This window comes from Ictalurus furcatus, chromosome 7 (genome assembly GCF_023375685.1).
Source record: "Ictalurus furcatus strain D&B chromosome 7, Billie_1.0, whole genome shotgun sequence".
Classification (NCBI taxonomy): Eukaryota; Metazoa; Chordata; class Actinopteri; order Siluriformes; family Ictaluridae; genus Ictalurus; species Ictalurus furcatus.
This window is the reverse complement of record NC_071261.1, coordinates 24,383,563-24,411,535: the sequence shown is the minus strand read 5'-3', so window position 1 is coordinate 24,411,535 and position 27,973 is coordinate 24,383,563. Positions and strand designations below refer to the sequence as shown.

Here is a 27,973-nt window from a genome sequence, read left to right as displayed (position 1 = left end):
CTGAGATTCCTGAGATACATGGAAATCTAACATAGAGGTTGAAAGTTCAAACGCTGCAGTATTCCTTTAACAACAGTGAATGCTAGTATGGTGTACCATCTTTCCAACTGGTAATATTATATTCTATTTCTTCACTGCATCAGTGCTAATTAGTTAAAGTATCACATCGTGTCCTTGCTTGACTGTACCTTCCGGCTGTATTACCGAAGATCAGAAGCTCACACATATTACCACAGATATTACATTCTAACAACAGATGGACGATCCTACCACTTTTCCTGACCTCACTTTGAAGTTAAACAGCAACACAACTGCTGTCTGTCTCACTGCATAGCTCAGTACATGTGTCAGTGTTTTTTTTTTTTAAATTGAGAATTCAATTTAAGATATATATATATATATATATATATATATATATATATATATATATATATATATATATATATAACATACAGATTCTAATAGATGGTGCTTTCTTGGTGATTTACACAATATCTTTATTTAACACCTCAAGCTCATAAATTTATCAAAACAATATACATTTCTACAGAAACAATTCCTTATACGGCTGAAACAATAATCCAATACACATTATCAGTAAACAACATAAAAGCACTGAAGTGAGTCTAAAACCTGTGTTGCTTACAGTTACTTACATTGCTCTCTTATTGTTCTTGGCATGTAGTGATATTATTATGTGTCACTGTCAGCTTCTTTAACATCCAGACGGTACACTGCCTCCCTTGCAGATCACTTCACTTACTATAAAAGCATCTGCCAAGTGAATAAATGTCTATAGCCAGCAGTATGTAAGTAATACACTGCCTAGTGCCGTGGAGTTTGAAAGGTCCGAAGCGATGACCGGTAGGATCAAGGACTCATGAAGGGGTCAGTGGGAGTAGCATTAAAACTTGCGTACGCAAAAATGACCAATGTTCCAACAGTGGTGAAGATAACAAAGATCCAGAGGAAGAGTCGATCGACCACCATGGCCACATACTGCCAGTCTTCCTTTAACTGAGAATGAAAGGCAAGAAAAAAATGAGAGCATGAAAGACAAGTCAATAATCAATAAATGGTAAGGGCATGGAAAGAGGAAGGTGTAGAAAACTTAAAAGAAGGAAAGCATATTCACAGCAAACACAGCAGTAAGGTCAATGAAAAGGTCTTAGAAAATTTAAGACGAGCAAAGAACTTCAAAATATTTAAGACGTTAGTCAACTGTGCACAGATTTACACTGCTCTTCTCTGCTGAAACTTTTTTTTCTTCTAGATCAACACATATTTTCTGTTTTCACAAAAAATGCATATAGTAACTGCACATATCAATCATTTTATATGCCATTTCCTGCCTTTATAAGATGTGGAACTATATTTCTTTTAAAAAAAGCATCACTTTGAAGCTACTTTAATGCTTCAAACTGCTCAACTCCAACAGCTTGAAGCATAATATGCTAATATTAGAGACTGTGCGTCTGGATGCAAAATTTTCTGCTGTTTTTGTAGTATTATATACTTTCTTATTCCTTGTGCTTTTCCACTGAGCAACCAAGGTTAACCTTTAAATGATGCTTGCAAATTACATACATTTTGCTAACTACTCTGTAGTTCCTACTTAAGTACTGAATACTGAATGATATGCTTTAATATGTAAGAAATGGTTCAACCTTTTACTATTGTAAAAGAGTGGGGGTATAACCACGGTGTCCTGGTCAAATTCCCCCATTGACCCTTCTATCATGGCCCCTAATAATCCCCATCCCTGAATTGGCTACATCACTCTCTCCTCTCCAATAATAGCTGGTGTGTGGTGGGCGTTCTGGCGCACCATGGCTGCCGTCACATCATCCTACACACTAGTGACAGACACCCCCCCCATACTATATAAAGCACTGTGAGTGTCTAGAAAAGCACTATATAAATATAGCTATAAATTATATTATTATTATTATTATTATTATTATTATTATTATTATAATTACTAAGCATATTGCCTGTGTAGGATTTTTGAGGTGGTACTCGGTGGTAATCTTTTGAACCCTTATTTAGTGGAACATAACTTAAGAGGAGCATCACTGGACCTTAAATAGGTTAACCAGGTTCAAAGGTCAGCACCAACAGCAATGGTGAAATATATGCACTGAATAAGGCGTGATGACAGCTAGGCACCAGGTTGTTGGAATTATGATGATTTAAATGCACTCATCTCCTTATCTCTGATTATAAAACCAATTCTGGACAGCTTCAGATGACTGATTTAGAATATTTACTAACTGACAGATAAACTACATATGGGTACTATTTTAATGGCTAACACTAAAAAGCATGTAAATGCAAGAGTCTCTTACAGCTTCATAGTCTTTCTCAGCTTGTAGCTGCCCAGCGATGTAGCAGATCGCCTCCACGGCCGATTTCAGCTCAGGGGGCAGAGTCAGGTAGTGACTGGGGCCTTCAATGAACTTCCGCAGGTCAGTGCACAGGCCGTCTGGCTGGTACCTGGGACACAGTTCCATTATTGAATTAATTTGTGTGTAACTTCAGTTTCATTAGCACACGGCCACACTACTGCTGTTTGTAATAGTAGTACCAAAACATCAATTTTAATAATAGTCACAATGTAAATTATTTAAAATTTTTAATTTAGTTATGCATTGCCCTGGTTTGTTCATTTTGGCATCCTGAGGAATTTTTTTTCAGCCCCAGATCTAAACACTACGGTCGGCTCCTTTAAAGAGTCAAGAGAGTCATTTTCCACTTAATTTCAAATGAACAAGATTATTTTTTAAGTTGAAACTGACAGGGACATAGAAAGACAATAATGACACTGGGTTATTGTGTGCTTACCTATATATGTGTTTGTATATTATCTGATTACCCTTATAAATTATAAATTATATAATGGCCAAATTATAGAATGGCAGCTTCCCCAAACACCACTTCCAAGGTGACTTCTGCTAGTAAGGACAGCAAGTCTCTCTTTCCTTTCACATCTCTCTCTCTCTCTCTATCATCTTTGTTCTTTGGTGCCCGGGGGCTGCTCGACCACCTGCTACATTCCATATATGCTGATTATCTGGCTCTCACAACAGCTGTGCTGTGTCTCCATTCCATGGAGTGTCCTTTAACATCTGTTTCATTATGAAATCCTCTCACTTTCTCAGCTCCTCTCCATCCATCCCACACCTGACCTTTTATAGCAGCAGCTTATCAAGTTAATCTGATGGCCCTCGCAGTGCCATAATTTCACCATCCTGCCACTGGGAGGCAGAGTAGCCCTTCATTTCCTTCTACACATATTTCTCAATCCCTTTCTATGGGCTGGTTGAGTATTTTGGGGAATGCTGCAGTTGCTGTAGACTCCCAGCATGCACAAGAGACCTAAGCAGTATTACTTATTACAGAGGGAAGCCCATTCATTTGATTAAGTGCCTACTTTGTTCAGGTGGTATAAGTTTTCTATATTTACCTACACAAAGTCATGCATACACATATAGCAACCTGAGTGCAGGCATCTCATTCAAACCCCAAATCCTCTTAAAACATGAATATCGATTTAAAAGAGAGCTTAGCAGACATTTTTGTTCTGATCCACCTATTGGATCGATAATGTATAGGTAAGTAGAAAGTTTTGATTGTAATGATGGGAAGAAAAAAAAATCAAAATGGACATGTTTTACATAATGAATTAACCACAACAGCATGTGCTGTTATTGGAAGTTAATTATTTTCCTATAACAGCACATCCCAAAGTGGTTTTTCCTCTAATGCCACAGCAAATGATCAACAATTACATTTGTTATTAATCAAAGAATGACACCTCATACTTTTTTTTATTAGTTTATAAATACATTTAAAGTAGTTGCTGTTATCACTTGTGCTATAAAAGTAAGAGGTTTATAATACAATACAAGTTTATAATACAAAAATAGAACTCGTCACTTTGGTGTTGAGGAAAAGTTACCAACTGTTACAAAGTGCTGACACTGGAGACTCCTTCCATTAAATAAAGTTCATCTGACAAAAGCTACACCATTGAAAGAAGATACTGCAATATTGCACGGAACAGTAGAAAACACCCAAAATAATGGGACGTCACAATAATATGTGCAATTCTGCTCTCTTAGATAGTTACACAGAAACATTCAATGGAATTCAACTCTATTTAACTTATTAAAATGTTTTGAGTTGAAAGAACATTCAACAATGTACATACTTGGTTGTGTGTTGGTCGTATATAGTGTAAATGTTTCTATAAAAGCAGGAAAATGTTCTTGGAATGTTCAGAGGGTGATGTCAGAAAGGACATCATTTTACTCATTTACTTTTTTTTTTATTTATTTTTTTTTAAAAATCATTTACTAAACTCTCCAAAAGAATGTCCTTATAACTTTTTTCCCTCCCATTTTCCTTCCATTCTGGCCAATTCCCATTTACCAGCCAGTAACCCTCTATCATAAGACCTCTCTCATGTTACCAACCAGGGAGGATGAAGGCGAAAACATACTTCCTAAAGTATTTTTAGTGTGAAGGCTACAACATACATGTAAAGCCAGCCAACTGAAAGAGAGTATTCCACCCCTCCCACCCATAGAGCACAGCCAATTTTGCTCCCTGGCTCCTAGCCTGGATGACTGTAGTATCGGCAAAAATCAAAATTGCAATCTCTAGACAATATAATAGGGGTCCTGAAAACTTTTAAGGATATCCAGGAAAGTATGTTCTTTTTTTTTTTACCTGCTTCATGATAGATAGCAATATTACATAGAGTACACTCAACAGGAGAGAAACCACACTACAACCATACTGCTGCACAGATTTAAGACACACAAGCAGCAATGGCAATAATTCATAATTCTCATGCCTTAACCCTGATATGTTTAAGCTGATAGGTTCAATTCCCTTGCCTTATATCTTCCTGCCATCTGTCCCACTTTAGATCCTGAGCTGTGGATCAGCAGGCACAAAAGACTAATCAAAACCAATTTGAGTACGACATGGTGCTTGTGATGCCAAGACACGTCTTAAAACCAATTAAAAGGTGTGAAGTACTGCCGCCTCATCAAATCACTTAGATATTCTCCCACCTCTCTTTTCCTTCTCATTTTTCTCCTTCTTCTCTCTTCCACTTTTTCTTCCTGTTTCCTTCACTCTCTAACTCTCACATGTCTTGAGCTAATGTGTATCAACATGCACTGATTGTTAATTGTTTTTTTTTCTTCACATTCCAGCATGATTGCCTGAGACTACAGATAGTCTCTTTGTGTCTTTTATCTTTCTGGCATTGAGTGTCCAATCAGAGCAGACCTTGGGCAGACATATTTGTGATTTATCACGCATGGCAACTTGTGTATATATACATAAAAAAAAGTATACCTCTAAAAACATTTTAATATTTGAACTTATTAACCGCTCAGAAGAGCAAATTCCTTGTGGGAAGTAAACGTAGATTATGAAGTGTATTTGTACAATGAATATAATTACTTACGCTAACGGTATAAAATAATGAACATTAAATAACATGGTATTATTCTAAAATATTTATAGTATTTTATATGGCCCAACTCTACTGCATAATAATGTGAGGCTGTCTATATGTATAAGATCTGTAAAATGTATCATCTTTCAGACTTACTCACACTTGTACATTGATTTTGCAGAAATAGATGTACTTCTGTGATACTTCAGTCATATACTTTCTATTATTTGTACAACATAATAGCAAAAGTCAGGGGCATGGTGGTTTAGTGGTTAGCACGTTTGCCTTGTACCTCCAGAGTTCGGGCTCAAATCCTACCTCCACCCTGTGTACGCAGAGTTAGCATGCTCACCAATGCCTAGGGGGTTTCCTCTGTTTACTCTTGTTTGCTCCCCCAGTTCAAAGACATGCGTTGTAGGCTGACTGGCATCTCTAAATTGTCTGTAGTGTGTGAATGTGTGTGTGAACGTGCCCTGTGATGTGTTGGCACCTCCGCCTTAGATAAAGCATATAAATTCCTTGTGATAGGCTCCATGGTTCCTCGCGTCTTTGCGTACAATAAGCGGTATGGAAAATTGATGGATGGATGGAATAGCAGAAGCCCATTTGAGATCGTAGCCAAGTATTGACATTTTGCATATGAGAATTGTTATGCATTTTCATTAGCGTCTCATTACTTTAAAAAAACTGTAAAGGATTAGTTACATAAAATTCCTTTTTTACATATCCAGATAAGCAACTAACATGACTAAATAATGATAAATGCTTTGTGATTAGTTCATGTCTGCAAGTAAGACACATTTTTAAGTGTTTATTCTGTATTTTGTTTCACACTGGTGATTTTACTTTTTGACGAGTGCCATAGACTCTGATGAGATCAGGCATCTGTTCTGAACTCTTTTGAAGAATAAACACTTATTACTTGGTCCAGTTGCCTTTCAACATTCTGTTTTCATTGTACAGAAGCCAAAATGGTTCAAGTTTACAAAACAGGAGTTGCTGAACTATGGCCAGTTTTTTTTTTTTTTTACATACATTGATCTGCTCTGCTACGGTATTTTACGAGTGCTCAGTTCATTCTGCTGAAATACCCTGCTGTGTCCAGAACCAGACTGAGGCCTGCCTGTTGGTGACCCCTACTATACAGAAAAGCTGTTTGTTAAATTGTTGCATTTTGCATATAATCAGCCATGGCTTCACACATTCACTACCTCCCCCTTGTGACGCTGGTCTTCATGGTGAGTGCATGTTGAAGTTACCTGTTGGGCTTAGGAAAGAGCACACAGGTGTTGGGCTTGCGGATGAAGTATTCGTCTGCTGCCCGGCTGATGCTTTTGAGGTTCTCCTTCTTGTGTGGGCGCTCCAGAGATAGCGGTGTCTCCACTTTCGGCCTTAGGAGACCCAGATACGGGGGCAGCATGTGGATGAAAATCTGCAGAAAACGGACCACAATGGAAGCAGTTATGATATTAAGATGGAATTCCCATTTGGCTCAAATGTGAAACTATTTAATAGACCACTGTTAATAGTGTCCATAAACTTTCCCATAATTACTAAGTGTTTAATTATAGCAGTTAGCTGAAGTGACTGAAATTCTTAGCAATAAACAGCATATATGAGATGCTTGCTTGCAATCAAGCAACATCTGGTTTGAACTTTCAAAGTTTACTGGAGTGTATAATTGTACTCTAAAAGTGTTGACAAGAAACGAGGGGTCAGCATGTAAAAAAGGTTGACTATGTGATGAAATATAACAACAAACACTGTCAGTGAAAGACAAATGAAAGACATGTGAGCTCTAGAAGGTTTTCTGCCTCGTACAGACTTCTAAATGACCCATGTATCATGCATGAAAGTTGTCATGCATTGTTCAGAGAAAATTTTAAAGAGCACACATTCATGTTCACGTTTGTGACAGAGTCGGTGCTATAAATATAACCAGGGTGAAAGCGACTTAAGACTGTAATTTAAGACCCTGTGTTTGGACTTTTTCCTTGAATAACCTTGAATGGTAATAAAAAAAGTAGTGCGGCATTGTACAGCTGCCAACTATTTAAGCTACAGACACTGGAGGCTTCCAGACACGACAGAAAACACACAAAATTGTCCTATTCATACAGTGTCTCTTCTGTTTCAGTCTGACTACTTAGACCACATACATAGAAAGGATGTAAAGAATACAAGGTAACTGAATTTGTGTTCATTTCCTTCATATAGGTTTCTTTTTGAAATAATAATAATAATAAAAAAAACTATGCAATTGAGATGTTCAAAACTGTACATGAGTTTAAAACAATAAATATTACAGGAAGCGCTCATATTATTTCATATACATTTTGGAGTTAAAAGTATTGAAAGATTCATGAATAACCCACATGTTTATCAGCAATTACTGGAAAGCAAGAAAAATAGACTAATGTTTGTTGTTCATGCCTGATGTACTGTTAATATGGATCACTATGTGCTTTTTAAAATAACAAAATGGTGATGCTTTTGCAAATGCTGCAATTTAACCATAATATAACATTTACATATTTGTTGACCCCATTTTTATCATATCCTTTATGAAAACAAAATCCAGAGTACACATCTTAACCAGAGAATAGTTTATTTGTACTTCAAGGTCGATTCTGTTCACACAGAAATGCCATGGTTTCTTTCTTTCTTTCTTTCTTTCTTTTTTTTTTTTTTAATATTTTAATTCATGAATATTTGAATTCTAGATTTGCTAGTAGAAACAATTAAAAACAATTCAACAATTCCTTTTTAAAAATAATTCCGTGGAAAAAAAATCAATTAATTTCCTATTTTAGTGTATTACAAGGAAAAAAGAAATGCTTTGAAATGAAAAACGATTGAACACAACTTACATGGACCCTACATTTTTACCAGCCCAGCTACTATAAGCTGCTTTATGAATACAGGCCATATAGATAAACTGAAAAAAGTGATTTGATTCTGAATAATAATAACTAACAAAATTGTTTCAATCAGTTATGTATTGCAACCCCCTGCTAGTCTCTGCTTGATGTACTTTGGAAGGTCCATGTACCTTTACAGATACTGAAAATATAGTGAAAGAGTCACAGGTCTCATGGAGTGATTAGTGTTGCAGTATCACATTCCTTACTTCTACATCCACTGTTCTTACCTAGTCACTATTGATTACCCTGTTTCTATTGCTCCAGAATACCTCTTGCCCCAGTTTGTAAGTGGTAGAAGAAACATGGTGGCCCAATGGCGTGTCTCATCTTTTCTCTAATGGGCTTTCAATAATGTGGAGGTGTGAATCTCTGAGCTGTTCTAAAATACTTTGTTTCTGGATCTCTGTAGTGTGTTTTAATGTCCTTAATGTGTGTGTGCCTGTATGTGTGTTTAAGTCAGAGTAAAAAAAGAAAAAGTGCTGAATGTGTATTTTTCAAGAAAGTCATGAACCCAGCAAATGTGACCAAAGCAGGCTGCAAGGACAGCATCTCCTTTACTAATACTCACACTTAAATCTTACCACTTTGCAATAGACCTTTATGTCTATATGGCAAATTGGGTCTGCTATGGCAATTATACAGCTGCATTATAGAGCTCAAATCAGCTCAGAAGTTCAGAAAAATAACTCTATAAGCTCACCTATTGAGTCATGAGTATTAAACCTATGACTTTAACTCCAAATCCGATTTTTTTTTTTTTTACTTCTTTAACTAGTCCAGCTTTCCAAGGAGAAGCTTCTAAAAACTAGAGCCAGATGTGTTTAAGATTCAATGCTTGAACAGCTGGTATTCAGCAGAAATATCAAATTACATATCAGGTTTTTACTTATTAAGGACTGTTTGCTAAAGACATCTGGTGAAGAAGAATTGAATATCTTCTTATCTGACTCTGCATACAGAATAACTCAGCAGATTAGTGTAGTGAGGTGAATGGTTGGCTAACCTTGCGCACCAACAAGGGCATATGGTGGGTGCTTGGTGAGCGGTGGTGCAGATTCAACACCACAACACTGAGAATAACAGAACACGTCACCAGGATCATGGTGAACATCAGGTAGTTGACGATGATGGGGACACCCAGAGATGTCTCGGGGACTTTATCAGCAAGCAGGAGCAGAAAGACAGTAAGGGTCAGCAGCACGTTGATGGACAAACCCATCTTCTCTCCTGAGCAGAGATAAATGGAAAAAGGATAAGAGGAGGAAGAATGGCATGATTAAGTGGTAATAAGGTCTTAGGCATTGACATATGTTTTCTTCTGTTTTTGTCTCTCATACTAAATTGTTTCAGAAATTAAAGCAAAAGCGAAGATAAAACAAAAGTAACTCGAGTAAACACAAAATACAGTTTTTAAATAATAATGTTATTTATTTAAACAAAAGATTGATTCAATACCAACTGGGCCTGTGTGAAAATGTATTTGCCCCCATAGGTACTAATTCCCCAAATCTGTGAAACTGCATTCATAATGGGGTTCAGCTGGACTAGATGCAACCAGGCCTGATTTGACTTGAATAGAACTTTTTCAACAGCATGAAGTTGGTTAAAAAGTCTTACCCAGTAACACACTATGCCAAAATTGAAAGAAATTCCAGAAATGATGAGGAAGTAGGTGATTTAAATACATCAGTCTGGGAAGGTTATAAAGCTATTTCAAAGGCTCTGGGACTCCAAAGGACCACAGTGAGAGCCATTATCTCCAAATGGAAAAACTCAGCACAGTAGTGAACCTTCCCAGAAGTGGCTGACATCCAAAATCCCTCAAGAGCACAGTGACAACTCATCCAGCAAGAGAGCCAAGGACAACATCAAAGGAACTACAGTCCTCTCTTGCATCAATAAAGGTCATTGTTCATGACTCCACTATCAGAAAGACACTGGGCAAAAAATGACATCCATGGAAGAGTGGCGAGGTGAAAACCACTGCTAACCCAGAAGCCAAAACACACCTTGATGATCCTCAAACCTTTTGGGAGAATGTTCTGTTCTTACATCTGGCATAAACCAAACACAGAATTCCATCATATATGCGGTCAAGCATGGTGGTGGAAGTGTGATGCAGTGGGGATGCTTTTCTGCTTCAGGGTCTAGGCAATTTGCAATTATTGAGGGAAACATGCTCTCTGCCAGAAAATGGCAGAGAGCATGCCAGTTCTAATGGAGAATGTCTGGTCTTCAGTCCGTAAGTTGAAACTCAGGCGCAACTGGATTATGCAGCAAGACAATCAGTGCGTTTACATGGACAACAATAATCCACTGTTAACCCGATAAAGACCATACTTTTATTAAGAAACTACCATGTAAACAGCAATTTTTAATTACCTTAATCTAATTAAGGTCATACTCGAAATAAGCAATAATCGAATTAAGACAGGTAGAGTACTCCTGTTTTAGTCACATTATGGACATGTATCACAGACTTGTAAACACCTTAATCACATTATGAACGTTGTGTGAGAGTTTTCACCGCATTTTGCGACAGGATACGATCATACACGGCAGTTTTACGTTTTACAGCGAACAAGAGAGTTCGGCTACGTCCCAAACCGCATACTTGCCTACTATAGGCCTGTAGTGGGGAAAAATACATGTATCTTGTCTACTATATATACGGTAAGTACTTGGTTTGGGACGTAGACCATGGCTTCAAGCAGTTGTCTATTTGCACGTACAGCATGACAAATAATTAACTGCACTTAAAGCGTTCGTAAAAAAATTAAATAAAAACACCCAAAACTGTATATGGTACCATAACGAAGATGAACTGTATGTTGATACGTGAAATTCTGGTGGGATGTCGGACGGTGTGGTGGGGTGACGTAATGGCGCGGGCTGTTAATCTAATTATGTTCTATAACATGTAAAACGGGAACATGACAGGAGTATTCTAAAAGCGACTCATGTAAACACCTTAATCACATTATTATCTTACTCAGAGTAAGGTCAATAATTAGATTACTGCTGTCCATGTAAACGTAGTCAATGATCCAAAGCAGAGTAGTAAGTCTTAGTCCTAGAAGTAAGGGAAAGACTGATCTCCAGTTATCGGAAGCGTTTGGTTGCAGTTATTGCAGCTAAAGGTGGCACAACCAGATTTTAAGTTTAAGGGGGCAATTAGTTTTTCACATGGGTGATAGGTGTTGGAAAACTTTTCTCGCTTCAATCAAAACAATTTTTAAAAATAAAAATATTGTTTACTCAGGTTGTGATTGTTTTATGTTGTATTTCATTTGAAGATCCAAAACTATTTAGTATGAGACATACACCAAAAAACAAAAGAAATCAGTATATGTATACTTCAAGAATATCTTTACCTCATCCCATATATACCCATCCCAGTCCAATAGTCATTTCATTCATAAAGCTGTTTCTTTACATACAGTACCTGACCCACATAATAATATGGAAAAACAAACACTCTCTAATGTGCCGCTTCTTCCCCGAGGCACAGAGGTCAGTGAGGTCAGTCTGGGCAACTGAATGTAACATTGATTTATGGAGTGGATTTTACTAAGATAAAAAATGAACCTAGTGGTCATGGAATGAGCTGTAATGCTGCTGTTAGAGGCCACACAGGAGAATGCTCTGGTAAAGCACCTCTGGCTGAGTCAGAGTTTTAAACCAGTGAATTGAATGCAACATTCTCTCACACAGGACAGTCTACATATCATATACTCAAAAACAAATATCAAAAAAACTAAACATATATACTGCACCACATTATATCAAATAACCAGTTTTGTTTTCCATTACTCATAAAAACATTTTTAGTCTAACACACAGTGTTTGTGCCTCCATCTGGATTAGTGGCAGAGTGAATGATGATGAACCTGGTCATTGATTTCCAGCCTCAGGTTGTACTGCAGCATGATTCATCTTTTATCCATTTTAGAATCAATAGTAGTATTTGGATTATATTTTGAACTAGTCTGCTCCTGAATAATTGCCCATTTGAATAGTTTGGGGTGATGACGGGCTAAAAATTGACGGTTGCTTTTGTAGCAGTTTGCTATTTGATAAAAGGTTTAGCTAAATATTCCTGATTTATTTGTGTGTGTTATGTCTAGGTCAGTGTAAGTTTAATTAAACAACTGCAATTGTATTTAGTAGCATTTTAGTTTCTAAAATTTCTCCTTGCAGCTCACAATGACACCACTGGCCGACTGATCTGATAAAGTAGTAATTAAGTATTTCGTTTAAAGTTAGAAATCATCATGGTGACTTGAATAATTAAAGAAACTCATATTAGTATGAATGTCTAGGCAGTTCATACAGGCTAAACTACACTCAATGTGTCTTTTCAAATGAAGACGGATCCCTAGCTTGGGGGAAAGGTACACACACAATGTTAGAACATTGTCCAACCCAAGGCTGGGGATGGGACTTGTATTGTCAGAGTGTTTATATACAAAAATCCGTTCAGGTCAAGTTCATGTTTAAAATGAGTAGACACGACTAGTTAAAACTTGATCGTATATGTGAGGTGGTCTGTGAAACCCCATTAGGTGATGTTGTGGATGATGCTTTGACACTGATCTTTGTGTTTTCCCAGCATGTTGAGTAAAGAGAGAGTTCTGGCTAGAACTAGTGGGTCAAAACATCCCTCAAATTGGAAGACAATAACATTTTCAAATGATGAATGGTAACACTGACCTACCTCTAAAATACCGCTCCAATAGATAATTCCAAAAGAAGTATTAAGCTATTACTGTAAACTTCAAGAATGTGGCAGATTTGAGTTGACGTGCCTCACCAGCATCGGGTGGCAGGTAGAAGTTGAAGATGGCGATGATCGTAATGAGGATGCAGGGCAGGATGATGTTGAATACATAGTACATAGGTTTGCGCTCGATGATCAGGTAGAAGGTGATGTCTTCATATAGGTCATCTTTCTTTACATTCTTCCTGGAAGGCTTGTGACGAATATGCCATTCACCGCTCTCTGTGGACAAGGCAACCAATTAAAAGTGTGTTCATGTGTGTATTTAGTTCATTCATCCAATGCTTTCTATAATGAAAAATGCAGATCTTTTGTCAGTTCTCTGTCTCAGAGTCTGCCAAGGCTTGTCTGAGCTGCTTGTGTGCATTCATACCACTGAAACCAGTGTCATAGATGATCTCTCGTATCTCGTTGCCTTTCTCGTCAAGGGCATACTGAAGATCCATTTCAGAGGAGTCATAAGTGAATGACTTGAACACCATGGTGCAATTCTGCCAGTCAAATGGAAAGTATGTCACCTGCAAAATGAAATGAAGGATTTATGGGGAAAACAGATACAAAAATGAGAGCATGAGAATGGAGTAAAGAGGGTCAGTATCTCAGTATAATGTGTGTATGAATAACAAATATATAAATAAAGGAAGGTACATTTTAAGAAATATCGTGTGTGTTTGAGCGAGAAAAAGAGAACGATAAAAGGAGAGAGAAAAAGAGAGAATAAGCAGTAATGAGTGTCTGAGAGAGAACAAAGGAGAGAGTGAGTAATTTAGGAAAAAACAGCTCAGATTTATGTGATGAAAATGGAGGAGACAAATATACAAGCCTGGAACAAACACTTAAAGTTATTGTTACCATCGTGAAGTTGATTATTTTTCAATAAAAGCACACCCTGAAATGCTTTTATTTCACAGCAGTTTGCCAATGCTACTTCTTTTATTTATTAAAGAACGCTATGTCGCACATTTTAAACATGTACAGTTTAATATTGTGGAAGACAATACGTTAGTGCTTTTACTGAGTCAGGATTTTGGCTACTCTAACCATCTCTAACCCTAGGCCATAAGTATTTACACATTCATACAATGTATGTCAATTTAAGTCCATAGGACTTAGTACCAGAAACTCCATGGCTTTGGTTTCTGTGTTCTTGAGTCTGTGATGCTTATGTATTTATTTCTTCATGTCAATTTGTGACACTTCATCTGTTCAGTACTCTATCTTTTGACTGCAAGCCATGTCTTTTATTCTATTGTCATTTACTACTGTGTTTGTCTACAATGTGCTATGTTCTTTTCCGTTGCCTCTTTAATTATAACAACGCACCAAAAAAATAATCTATCCATCCATCCATCCATTTTCCGTATCGATTATCCTACACAGGGTCACGGGGAGCCTAAAGCCTATACCAGGGGACATGGGGCACAAGGTGGGGGACACCCTGGACAACATGAAAACACATTGCAGGGCACGATCGCACACACGCTCACACGCCCATTCACCTACTACGGACAATTTAGAGATGCCAATCAGCCTACAGCGCATGTCTTTAGACTGCTTTGTATATTTAATAAGTTGTGACATTTTTGTCTTACCTTTACAGCACAAGAGCTGCGGAAAAGGGCAGGAGGGGTCCATGTCACTCTGCCATTACTGTATACCTGAACATGAACGCGTAGAGCCACTTCGAACACACCATCGTTACTGCACACACACATGGAGAAGGAACAAGCTGATGTAAATACTTTCAAATAAATATTGGAGACCAACATTTGCATATTCTTGATTTAGATTAACAATGCACAATTGCTTTGCATTCAGTATCAATATTATGGATCATTTTCCTACAGGAATATCACTTACAAAGTTTAAACGCTACATGATTTAGCTGAGTCATCTTTATAGAACATGCTGAGAGACACATATTGGTATATTGGATAACACATATTGGATATTAAACCTGAGCTAATGTAGTGGACCACTGACCATCAACCTGCAGGCTCACAAGGTCACTAATGAAGCAGCCCACACTTTCTGCATGAAGGAGTTAACCACATACAATCACCTTGTTTTCTTGAAGTGTTGACACCATGTTAACAGCAAATAACTTTGGCTTATCATCAGACCTGCTGGTGTAGATTGTAGGATTGTAAAACACAATGTAGTTGTTCCTGTATTTCATGCAAATGGTGATATAATACAGTGTTCATGTAATGAGACAAGTCACAGTGTCACGATTTTTGTGGTTTTGGCTCATGGATATGACATGAAATAGTATTTAGTGGTCCTGCTTTAATTTGAAGGTTGTATTTTGGCTGAACCAGGAATGTGGTATCCCCAAAAGTACCCCAAAAATACATATCAGGTATGGACACCATGCTCTTATTCAAGGTTTAAACTGAATGTGTATTTCCATCCTTCAATTTTCTGTATCGCTTATCCTACTGAGGTCACACGGAGCCTGGAGCCTATCCCAGCACAAGGCGGGGGACTTCCTGAACGGAGTGCCAACCCATCACAAGGTACAATCACACACACACTCACACATCCATTCACACGCTACGGACAATTTGGAAATGCCAATCAGCCTACAGAGCATGTCTTTGGACTGGGGGAGAAAACTGGAGTATCCAGTGGAAACCCCAGAAGCATGGGCTGAACATGTAAACACTTATGGCAGGAATTGAATCCCCAACACCAGAGGTGCGAGGCAAACATGCTAACCACTAAGCCACCGTGCCTAGTCCCTCCCATACCCCCCTGCCAACGACCTGCCCCCCCCCCCCCCCGCCCCTCCGAATGTGTATTTGATTTATAAAAAGTGCAGAATTCTATGAAGGTTGATAGGACGTGCCCTGTGTCTGCTGTGTGCTTCAAGTCTGCAGCATCCCTGAATTAAGCTTAAGCTATATAGGACTACAGTCATTTTTATATACAAATATATTTATATACATATATTATATTTATATACAATTTTATATATACATTCTATTATACCCTTATGCCATCCGTGCTGATTCTCTGACAAAGCTTTAATGCAGCAATTCTAGCTTGTTCCTAGGGCATTTTCACTAAAGCTTGTTTGTTCAAATAATATTCTACTTTTTATATTACGGAAATATTCACTTACAACAGTGTGTGTCAACTCATCGTCCCACTGCATACAGTTTTGCGGTATTTAGTTGGATATTAGCAGTTAAGATGTGTCTGTACTATCCTTTCACAGCTGGCTGTAGTTCACACATCAGTAAAAAAAAATAAGTAAGCAATTTCCAACAGCACTCATAAAAATCCCTAGCATGTGAACTAATCACAAATTGCTAGCAAAGAAAGAAACAGTTAAGCAGCATATTGTCCAATATCCTCTGAAATGGGCTGACTATGTATAAAAAGAGCTGCGATTCTTACTTGATTTTGTCCAATACAGATGTATAGATAGATCTACATATGGATGTATGTAGATAGCTATGTCTATAGTAGGACAGGGGTGGTTCAGTTGTTCTGAGCAAGTAAGATTCTAGTTCAAATCTCCCTTTAAAGATTCTAGTTCAAATCTTTGGATCACTATTAAAACCACTGTTGGACCACTGAACAAAGTTCTTAAAGGAGCATTCTGGCATAAAACTAGAATTTAATATGAATTTTTGTAATGGTATGTAATATTCAGTTTCACAGTATTATGTAGAATCCATGATTATGTATCATTTTCCTGTTTCATGCATCAATGTAGTGAAACTATAATACCAGCATGTAATACACAAAGACATAATTCATCTGGACCTGCAAGTGAGACATGTCACTCTGATACGTCCCCAGAAGCACCTTTAACGGGGATGTACAAATCAATGTGAGCTAGCGGGGGTTGGGGTGGGGCTATAAAGCGAGTGTGGCTCCTTTGGGCTCTATTTCCATTAGCAGAGCAAAAATAAACAGAACTTTTGTCCATATTTATCTGAAATGTCACTTACTCTACATTAATTTCATGTTTATAGAACTGTTGTAGAAAAGCAATATTGCACTCGCAATCATGCGGTTATACTGAATATCATCCAGTACACAGTACAACTGCACTCTTGCTTGTTTCTAGGTACTATTTCAAATAAAATGTCCTGGAGTACAAAATAAAAATGGAAAAAAAAAAAAAACCCTCAATGCCTGGCTCTCTAATAACTTATGGCTTGCAAAGTTATTGTCATTAATTGAGTTATTTTGAGGACTAACACACTTGCCATCACCCTAAAATGAAGTGGTGGACAGCTGTCTTTGGACTACTACCAACAATTAAAATGTGAGGTACTTTAATGGGATTTCAACATGTTTTAATCACATTATTTGGACCATAAATCATAATAAATTGACCAATAAATATATGAAACGCTATTCTACACCATGTGCACAACCTGGCCTGGCCATTCTGAGCTGTAGCTTCAAAGATTTTTTGCTTCAAAGATAATTCTCCACTTGGGGCCATTTGTCACTAAATAACTGAACATCAGTAAAAGAATACTGCCTGTTATTTTATATTTTCAGTGAAGAGAGGTGAGACCAATCAGACAGAGTTTACAGGAAAATACATGGAAATACTCGTGTCTTATTGTCTGACAGTCTCAATTCTGCCAGACGCTAGATCACACAGTCAGTGTGAGGAAAAATGGATATATGCAGAATTTTTTAAACCACTAAATGGGTTGAAACTGAAACACTAGCATCCTCTCATGCTGAGCAGGAAGGTTTGTAAATGTCTACGTATATGATGTATATGTATAAATGTATTTGAGCTCCAAGTTAGCTGAACATGATATAGCAGAGCATAAGGAAAGATAACGTACTTTGCATGACTCTGTAGCAGCTAAACCCCTACAATGAGAGCTTAGTTGTGCCATCCCTTGGCTAGTGACACCAAACTAGTGTTAGATAGAGAAGTTTTTTTAAAATATTTTATCAGTCTGGTGGTCCTGCAAACAGTGATAACACCCGAGGCAAGATTTATGATAAATCCAGCTTTTTGTCCAATTTTTAAGCAATTAGCCTTACAAGCAAGAAAAGAAAATGCATGCAAACAGTCTACTTATAAGTACATTTTAAAAGGTTATTTATTTATTTTTTAAGAATATGATCTCTGCCCCTAATGATTAACAGTTCAGCTAACGGTCCAGTTCTGCCCAAGTGTGTTCCTGTTCTGCAGTACAGTTTTTCAATACAGCAGTTTCATCCATCCTCCATCATACCTGACTCAACTCACTGGGGGTATGATATTTAGCTGATGTAACATCTAGTATGCTAGCACTAATGTTCAGGGGTCACTGTGATGGAAAAATATTGCCCTACACACCTGAATTAATATTATTAAATGTTATAATTGCATGTACAGCTTGATATAAATTAGCTTTATTTGTCTTATTATGTTTGATATACACTACAGTATATCAGTTCCTGTCATAAAATATTATATTGCATCTATATTTCCTGAATGAGTAAGATGCCATGCAAGATGCTGAGCTTAATTTAGTGTTAAGGCAAGACAATACATGCAAATTGAGTCAGTTTTGAAAACAATACATATCACATGCAGTGGATTGCTGCTAGCTTTACAATGCAATTTTCCTAAATTTGCAATTAGTTATGCAATGAGGCTTCATCTGATTAAATGTGGATAAATAATGCAAACAATCTCATGTTTGTATGATTGTGGAATTAAAATGTTAACTTAACAGTGAACCCTTTTCAGAAAAAGAGCTTTAGAGAACAGTTTGTTGGACATTTTATGCTATTTTTCAGTCTAAAATTGATCATAAATCCAACAATTATCAACATTTTGAGAAAGCTTATCAACAGGGATAGGAATTCACATGTAAATTTTCATGACTGTAAGTCATCTAGAAATTGGGATTCTTGGATCTGAACAAAGAAAAAAAGTATTTAAAAATAAATGTACAGTATATGATATAATGTGACTACATTTGCCTCGCACTTCCAGGGTTGGGGGTTCGAATCCCACCTCCACCCTGTGTGCATGGAGTTTGCATGTTCTCCCTGTGCATTCCTCCCCCAGTCCAAAGACATCCGTTGGAGGCTGATTGGCATTTCCAAATTGTCTGTAGTGAGTGAATGTGTGTGCGATTGTGCCCTGTGATGGGTTGGCACCCTGTCCCATGCCTTGTGCCCCAAGTTCCCTGGGATAGGCTCCAGACTCCCCGCGTCCCTGTGTAGGATAAGGGGTATGGAAAATGGATGGATGGATGTCATAATGTCATTGTGAAAAGTGGGCGGAGCTTAAAGACTTCTTCCATTGCTACCTTTCGGATAAAGTGGAGGGAAAAAGTGAAATAAACATATTAATGCTGAGTGGTTACATTACTATTACTACAGTTAAATAGTAGACATGCTATAGATTCATATTTTATCCAAAAATCTGAAAAATGATTTCCACCTGTAGTGTGTTACATTAATAGAAATGTTTCCAAATGTGTAAGTAACAGTAGTCGACAAAGTGAAAGAGTGGAAAAAAGACAGTGTATTGACTTTGTACAACTGAATTTCTCATTGCTTGTCCACTTCATGGTAACACACACTCACTTGTTAATTAGAACGATGTCCGGGAGCCACATTTTTGCTGCGGGAATTCGCAGTATGTCAATCCCATCATGGTCTTTGGGATTCCAAGACAAACGGTGATCGTTCCACTCCTGTCAAAGATATCAGACCTGAATGTTATCCAGCAGTTTTACTCTTTTTATTGGATCATATCAAAACGAACACAGAGTTTGGAACAAAAAAAGGTGGAGGCAAACGAGGCTAAAACATGTAAGAAACAAAGCGAGACGCCTGGGAAATGAGAAATCAAACCAGTTCATCATTTCATCACGTTATTTCAAATTTTCCTCTCTGCACCATTAATTATACCAGATGCAATTTTTCTGTGCAGTTGTCTGTGAATAATATCCGGGACATTTGAATAATAATGGTTCATTTTGCATAATTTGTTCTTTATTGTTTCTAGTGTTCATAGCTCATGCATAATGGATGCATGTGTGTTGTGTTGGCATTTGGGCTCAGTAAGCTGCCGTGCTCCTGAGGCTGGCATTTCACTAAATGTACAAATAAGCCTTTCTAAATTTAAAATGATGAGCTGGTTAAATATTGTTCCCCTCCCCACATCTCTGCAGTAACAGCACTCACCAGGTTCATGATAACGATGGTGTTCATCTCTTCATCTTTCATGTTCTGTGGTGGGAAAAGGGGACGACATGAGAAGAAATCTGTTAATTAATGGCAAATAAGTACAAATCATTTGTGAAGTTATTACACACATTTTAAAGATTATATGGGTATTATGGCTAATTTGAATAGCTATCATATTTTTTTGTCTTTGTCACCTAATTAAACTATGCTATTAGTGAGCTTAGCTAAAGTGAGCTAATTGGCTGTGTTACCACCCCGAACTTGATTATTTGCTTATAATAGCATGTCCTGGAGTTTTTATTTCACTTACCCTGCAGCAATAGGCCAATTATTACATTTATTATTGATGAAAGAACTGCTTTCTATCCATTTATAGTTACATTTAATGTTGTGGAACATCTGGGAAACACTTATCACTTATGCTAGAGTAGCAATAGTTAGTCATTGCTTCACCAGCTCCAAAACACAGCAAACCCAAAAATGCGGCTTGTCATGTTATCAAGAAACGGTAATGTGAAAAGTCCTCTGTCCTGAAGTCTTTCTCATGGAGGAAAACCTATTGATGGTCATAAAGTTATAAAAGTTATAAAGACGCTGCAGACAATTTCCACAAAAGATAAATAAACATCACCTTACAGAAAGCTTCACCAATGATTATATGTTTTTCTTGGTTATAAAACAGCATGATTGGCAATGCATTTATTATTATTATTATTATTATTATTATTATTATTATTATTATTATTATAAATCCTCTTGACAAGTACCCATGAATGAGCTGTTATGACAGAAACAAGCAACAACAAGCACATTCAAAAAAACATGTGATGTAAATTACAGCTGAATTACTGTCAGAGCTGCTGTTATAGAGTTATTGATCAACACCTTCTGACTAATCAGAATACAGAATTAAACAGAACTGTGGTATAACGCGTAATAAAACTATTTAATTCTTAAATCAGCTAAATAATTGCAATAAATAATCCTGATTCCTATATTGAGCTAAACAATCATGATTTTTGTTTTTTATTTAACATCATACAGCCCTAATACATATATGTATGACATTTACAGCATGTGGCAGAATCCCTTATCCACAAGGAAATTACATTTATTACATTTATACAAGTGAGCAGTTGAGGGTTAAGGGCCTTTGCTCAAAGGCCCAATAGTGGCAGGTTGGCAGTACTGGGATTTGAACTCACAACCTTCTGAGCAGTAGCCCAGAAGTCTTAACCACTGAGATACCACTGTGTACTAGTTCAAGTGTCCTTGTAGAGAACTTAAGGATCCTCGTATGTATGTCGAAGGTTGGGATATTGAGGCTCTGCTCACATAAGGCCAATCATTTAGTACAACAGGTGGGTATGTAGCTGTGATTAGCATGAAACGGGCTCTGAGGGATGGGAACAGCTCATTCTCCCCCATACTGCCGTGTGACCCAGTGGGATTGTTTGAGCACTGAGGGCATGGCGGCACACATGCAGGAGCTGCTATTTAAAACCAGCAGAGGAATGTTTGAGAGACAGCTGGTTTGACCCCCAGCACAGGAAAGATATGTGGGGGCTGGGGAAACAGAAGATCCAAACATGTTTTGGGTGAAAAAATCATTTTAATTCTTTTTCTTAAAACATAAAATTTTGAAAATAAGGTGTAATTGCAAAATGTCTGAAATGACAAGTTTTTCTTACTTTAAATTTTTTAAATATACTATTAGAGAAGCCTAGTGTCCTTTTTGCTATGTTTCAATTCATGAATGCACATATACCACAGTTCATTATCATATGTTGTTGCCATACGGCAACAATGACATTTTACCATTTAACAGAATACTCAAAATATAAACAAAAAAACTTTTTTAGTGTTACAATTTTTTCCTTTAAGTAATTTTGCCTAAATATTGAAAAATTAAATCAAATTTTGAGAGCCCGCTAATGATGACCTTCACCATGCCATGTAATTGCAGAGAAGGAAGTTCAAAAAGCACTTCCTGGTCATGTGACAATGTAATTTCTTTTTTGTTATGTCAACGTTAAAGCCCCCTTTTTCCAGGTGCATAGGAAAAGAGTAGTTTTGTATTATTGACTATCAAAATTTTTTTTAGATAAATTAATTGTTGCTATATGGCAACACCATGCAGTAAAGGGTTAATTTGTGGTGTAAAAACTGAAGAAAAAATAACTGGTGTGACTGTTAAGTCATAAAGTCTGAAGCCATGCAGTTTTTGAATCGTGCATTCTCCACTAGCAAGTAGTGGCTCATATCTGCAGCTATGAACTTCCTAATAAGCTGCTGATTTCTTTAACATGGATTGAATCAGCCAGGAAATGCTGCCATAAAGCAGAGAGGGGGAGAGAGAGAGAGAGAGAGAGAGAGAGAGAGAGAGTCTTCATGTTTCTGTCTATGTGATGTTTGCGCAGATGCAATAGTAATAGCAAAAGCTAGTATGTAGTATGATCGAATATTAGGTTGAGAAAAACAGCATGCTTAGATGAAGCCATTTTTAATCCCTGTAACCTTATTCAAGATAATTATGAAGCTACTTTTTCAGAGGAGGTAGTGTGGGTTTCAGGTATTATAAGTGGTATTTTTTTTGTTTCATGCACAGACATATCGAATCAAAAGCCTCAAATTGAATGATACAATACGCTGCAATGTTACACCCCTATTATACACTATACTGTACAGTATATAGAGATATACAATACATATTCATACATGTTTCCCAGGTTATTATAAATGCTGATTTATTAATTATATTCAACATAGACTAGTTATATTTGACATAAATGCATTTTGAGTTATATTTAAGTTGTGGAATACTACTTTTACTCTGTGCATGTGAAAGAGGAAGAGAGATAGAAAGAGTGAGACAGACTGAGACGGTTGTGTCTCCCTCTATGTGTATGTATTTATTTGTGTGTGTGTGTGTGTGTGTGTGTGTGTGTGTGTGTGTTTGTGTGTTATCTGAGATTGCCTATTAAAATCCATGCACAGGAAGTAGAGGATACTGTGACCTGGCTAACACAGTGGGTGCAAATAGTTTGTGTCATATACACACAAATACAGATACACACTGACATCAACAGCTGGGCCAAACTCATTTACAGACACAGCGGCTTAAAAAATCGTAATGGATAAGAATGTTGAGCTTTAGACACTTCCTCTCAAACACAGTACCTCCATTCAGTGATGCAAACCAGATAGACGTTAGAATGTAATGTGTACTGTATAATTAAGTCAAACTACTATAAAGTATGAAGCAGGTCTAAGGCTTTGGTGATAAGTGTCATAACAGGTGCTATAGTGTTGAGATATGCTCGAGGTTTTCTACTAGCCATGTGAGAAGCAGTTAGCAAGTATACAGTTCTGATATGCTGCAGTATCATGATATTCAATCAAGACAGGAAATGATATTTAATATCCCTGTAATATTCACACTCAGGAGGACACTTGCTCACCATGGGCTTGATGAAAAAAGCTTACAGAGGGAAATAAAAAGAAGATTTGGTTATTCACACTTTAACTTTTTTTTTTTTTTTATATATATATATATACACAGGCACTACTTTTTTAGGAGAAGTAAAGAGCAGATACATTAAATTCAAAAGAGCAGATAAGTTCCACAAAGCCCCAGAAAATGATTCAGAAGTTTCACAGCTCTCACCATAAGCATTGCATTTATAACCAGGGTGAGCAGATTAAATTTTCCTGCTATTGTCTTTTTCATTCATTGGTACATATCTCTCGTTGGAGCAAAATACCAATGCTGTGGTGTATGATACTCTTTTCTGAAGCTGACCACCTGCTTCACTACGCAAGTGAACTGAAGATGTGGTGTGGCTGTTGGTAGGAATTATTGTTTTAATAGTCATATTAATTAGCTTTAATGGATGCTAGACAATGTCTCTGGGATGTGGAAACAGTGACAAAAGTGCAGTGCTGCATAAAAACAGTTATATAACTCTAATGCTGGCACAACATGCAGTCACTTCACATTTTAAAAACTTCATCGAGGAATAATGAAGACACTTTTGTCAGACTCAAATAACATCTTTTCAAGCAGCAAGAGAATGCCACAGCTCATAGCTGAAATGTTAGCCGAATACTTTCTTCATCTTTATCAATGATTTGCTTCAGGAAATGATTAAGACTCAGGCTACATAAAGTCACCCCTCGAAGAGAGCTTCTTTTGTACTTTTGAAGGATGTTGTGTTGTTTCCTAAATGCATTTAAGGTACATGACTGAATATTAAGCGCCACACTTTTATGGTAGACAATATTGCTGTAATGTTTACATGGGTACACTCTGAGCTGAATCAAGTCAAATTCCTTGTATGTGCAAGTGTATTTGGCCACTAAAGCACAAAAGCACAATTCTGTTTTACATTCTACCAGAATGTAGCTTTTTTCTCAGACAGTGTGTGTGTGTGTGTGTGTGTGTGTGTGTGTGTGTATGTGTGTGGGTGTGTGTGTGTGTGTGTGTGTGTGAAACATGGGACCATACCAGACTGACGAAAGATGACAGGGTCATGCCAATCCTCACAACTACTTTGCTCTCTGGTGTTTTTGATGGCCGCACTTTGACATTGTAAGAGGAGAAAAGCTGCTTCAGTAGCTGATTCTCTGCATCTGAGGTCTCTGTGGGAGAAAGCACAGGGCTGTTTAACCAAAAATAATAAATAAATAAATAAATAAATAACTCTTTTTGATTCTGTTTTCCACCCCTGAACACCATTTATTCTAAAAAAAGACAGAGCAAGACAAATAGAACCCAAGCGTAAAAAGCAATAACCAATAATATACAGATCTAGCTGGATGAGACGAGCGCAGGAAAGGCCTGTGGCCTTCATTAAAAACATACGCTCTCCATGATGCACAATTTTGAAGGAGACTTGATTTTTGCTCCATAAAGTTGATGAGCCTGGTGTTTTTATGCATTACTCCTGTTTCGCTGTTTCTGAAGGTTAGGAGCATTTATAAGCGGCAGCTTCACCGCTGCCACATCCATCAAATCTCTCTGAGCCACAGCCCTCCAGGATCCACTCTGACAAGAACAAATGATAACATCACCCCACGCCACACTGCCATTAGCAGCCGGCAAGACGACCTGGTACTCAATCCTGGCACATGACGAATATTTTCGACAACCTATATTTTTTTGGGATGTACAGGCCACATACCCATTTAACCTGCAGTTGCTTGGAATGAACTGTAAACTTATGTAAAATGAACACTGACACTCAAGCTGGTGCACACCATGTGTAGATATAAGGGGGAAAACCACAACATATGAAAACAAGCCGTCTCGAGCCAGCCTCTTGCTAATAATCAGTATCCGCTTCAAGGTACAACAGTTTTGAGTGGTTATTGAGCTAGTCTATGAAGACAATTTCGAACCATAAAGCATTAAAAAATCATGACGGGAACATAAGGAAACATATAACTTCGATTCCATCCAGTCATTAAGTCAAAGGACAACTTAATGATCAAAACGAGTTCATTAATGATCACAGGAGTTAACCCATTTAACCAGTACACACTGTCCTCTCATTAAAGGGTTACCCTTAGTGTTATTCTTATTTTTATATTCATTCATTCATCCTCAGTAACTGTTTTATCCTGTCCAAGGTTGCAGCATTTTATACAGTTTTATTAAATAATGTCAAAAGTTAAGTTAGCTCTAAACCAAAACTGTGAGCTATGATGGTATATAGTTAAATAAGCAGTTTGGGTAGTAGACTATAAAACCACTGTAAAACAGAATGGAAGAATCTTTTTTTTTTAATCTGAAATTTCATTTCTGTACAATAAAATAATCTCAGCAACTTTAGTATTATTAAAGTGCTTAATTTTAGTGCTGGATAAGTGTCTAGCATTAAACTATAGTTAACACTGTTCCGAAAGAAAGAAAGAAATAATGACACTTTAGTGTGAAACTTTAGAGTGGGGGTAGATGGAAATCCATATTTACGCACAAAACGCGCAAAACTTAATCTCTCTCTCTCTCTCTCTCTCTCTCTCACACACACACACACATACACACTGATCACGGGGTCCCGCATCTTAGCGGTATATTAGTGCCGTTTTTGAGCCTTTGGTGTCGTCTTACCTCCAATTACGCACAGACTGAACAGGCAGCAGGTAAACACGAGCCATTCCGAGGCCTTCATCCTGACGCACACGTCCAAACCTCTGTAATATGTTCATATACACGGTGTGCAGTTTGAGGAATGTGCGTTTCCTTTTCGGGACTGAGCTCGACTTTATCAGCCGCTGCGCTGCTGCACTGAAGCGCTCGGGTTACAGTTTACACTCCCCACTACATCCCAACAGCACACACACACACACACACGCGTATAATTTAGTTTCTGTACTATACTATAGGAGGAAAAGGTTAAAATTAGAACTCTAGGATTTTCAGCTTGTCCCTCTTTGGAACACTAAAGAGCCCTAGAGGGTGTGTTTACATGTGATCATATGTTTTAACTTGTGATTATGTGACTAATATGTGATCACGTGAAAAATATGTGCACTGTATGGCCAAAAGGTTTGTTTGTGGACACCTAACTAAAACACTCATATGTGTTATTCCAGATTTATTCCATCTTGCTGTTATAATAACCTCCACTCTTCTGGGAAGGATTTCCACTAGATTTTGGAGCGTGGCTGTGGGGATTTGCTCATTCAGCCACAAGGCCTAGGGTGCAGTTAGCTTTACAGTTCATACCAAACGTGTTCAGTGGGGTTGAGGTCAGGGCTCTGTGCAGGTCACTTGAGTTCTTACATTTACATTTACATTTATTCATTTAGCAGACGCTTTTATCCAAAGCGACTTAGAAATGAGGAAATACAAGCAAAGCGGTATCAAGCAGAGAACAATACAAGTAGTGCTAACATACAAGATCCATTAATTGAGTTCCAGAAGAAGCAAAGTGTGCAGAGTAGCGGTGTAAGTGGTTTTTTTTTTTTTTTTTTTTTTTTTTTTTTAATGGGTTGGTTAGATGTTCACAGAAGAGGTGGGTCTTTAGCTGTTTTTTGAAGATGGTGACAGATTCTGCAGTCCAGATTGAGGTTGGAAGTTCATTCCACCACTGAGGAACAGTTACTTTGAAGGTTCTTGAAAGGGACCTTGAGCCACGCTGAGTAGGTACTACTAAGTGTCGGTCGTTGATTAATCGCAGATTGCATGAGGGAACGTAAACCTTCAGGAGAGAGTTGAGGTACGAGGGTGCTGTTCCAGACAAGGTCTTGTATGTGAGCATCAAGGCCTTGAATTTGCTACAGGAAGCCAGTGCACAGAAAAATCACCAGGGTTGATTTAACACCCACATTGTTGAATTTACACCCTACAGTGTTTATATAAGTCCATTGGACTCAAATGAACACTCTGGGTGTTAATTCAACACTAGGGATTTTACTGTGTGGAGGGAGATGAAGAGGGGTGTGACATGGGTTATCTTGGTCTGGTCGAAGACGAGGTGTGCTGCTGCATTCCAAAACATCTGAAGGGGTTTGATGGAGCTGGCTGGGAGGCCCGAGAGTAGTGAGTTGCAGTAGTCCAGTTTTGAGATAACAAGAGCCTCACTAGTAGTTGTGTAGCCTGTTCAGTGA

At 37.6% G+C, this 27,973-nt stretch overlaps 1 protein-coding gene across 1 annotated transcript; it reads right to left on the bottom strand.

Annotated features, from left to right (window-relative positions):
• Positions 1-514: 514 nt before the first annotated feature.
• On the bottom strand, positions 515-26,751 carry chrnb1 (cholinergic receptor, nicotinic, beta 1 (muscle)). Its single transcript, XM_053629380.1, has 11 exons — positions 26,472-26,751; positions 24,867-25,000; positions 20,357-20,401; positions 19,754-19,863; positions 14,773-14,881; positions 13,554-13,698; positions 13,214-13,402; positions 9,404-9,627; positions 6,736-6,908; positions 2,349-2,496; positions 515-1,017 (listed from the first exon to the last, which is right to left on the bottom strand). Exons 1-11 carry the CDS (start codon positions 26,530-26,532, stop codon positions 871-873), a joined length of 1,485 nt encoding a protein of 494 aa, XP_053485355.1. The 5' UTR covers positions 26,533-26,751; the 3' UTR covers positions 515-870.
• Positions 26,752-27,973: the final 1,222 nt, after the last annotated feature.

Excerpts from the sequence above, each read along its gene's own strand:
- chrnb1 (XM_053629380.1), bottom strand. The coding sequence starts at position 26,532 with ATGAAGGCCTCGGAATGGCTCGTGTTTACCTGCTGCCTGTTCAGTCTG. Across the intron at positions 13,699-14,772 it reads GCAGCTCTTGTGCTGTAAAG|GTGACATACTTTCCATTTGA; the intron begins GTAAGACAAAAA and ends TTCATTTTGCAG. Across the intron at positions 6,909-9,403 it reads TGCCCTTGTTGGTGCGCAAG|ATTTTCATCCACATGCTGCC; the intron begins GTTAGCCAACCA and ends CGTTTTCTGCAG.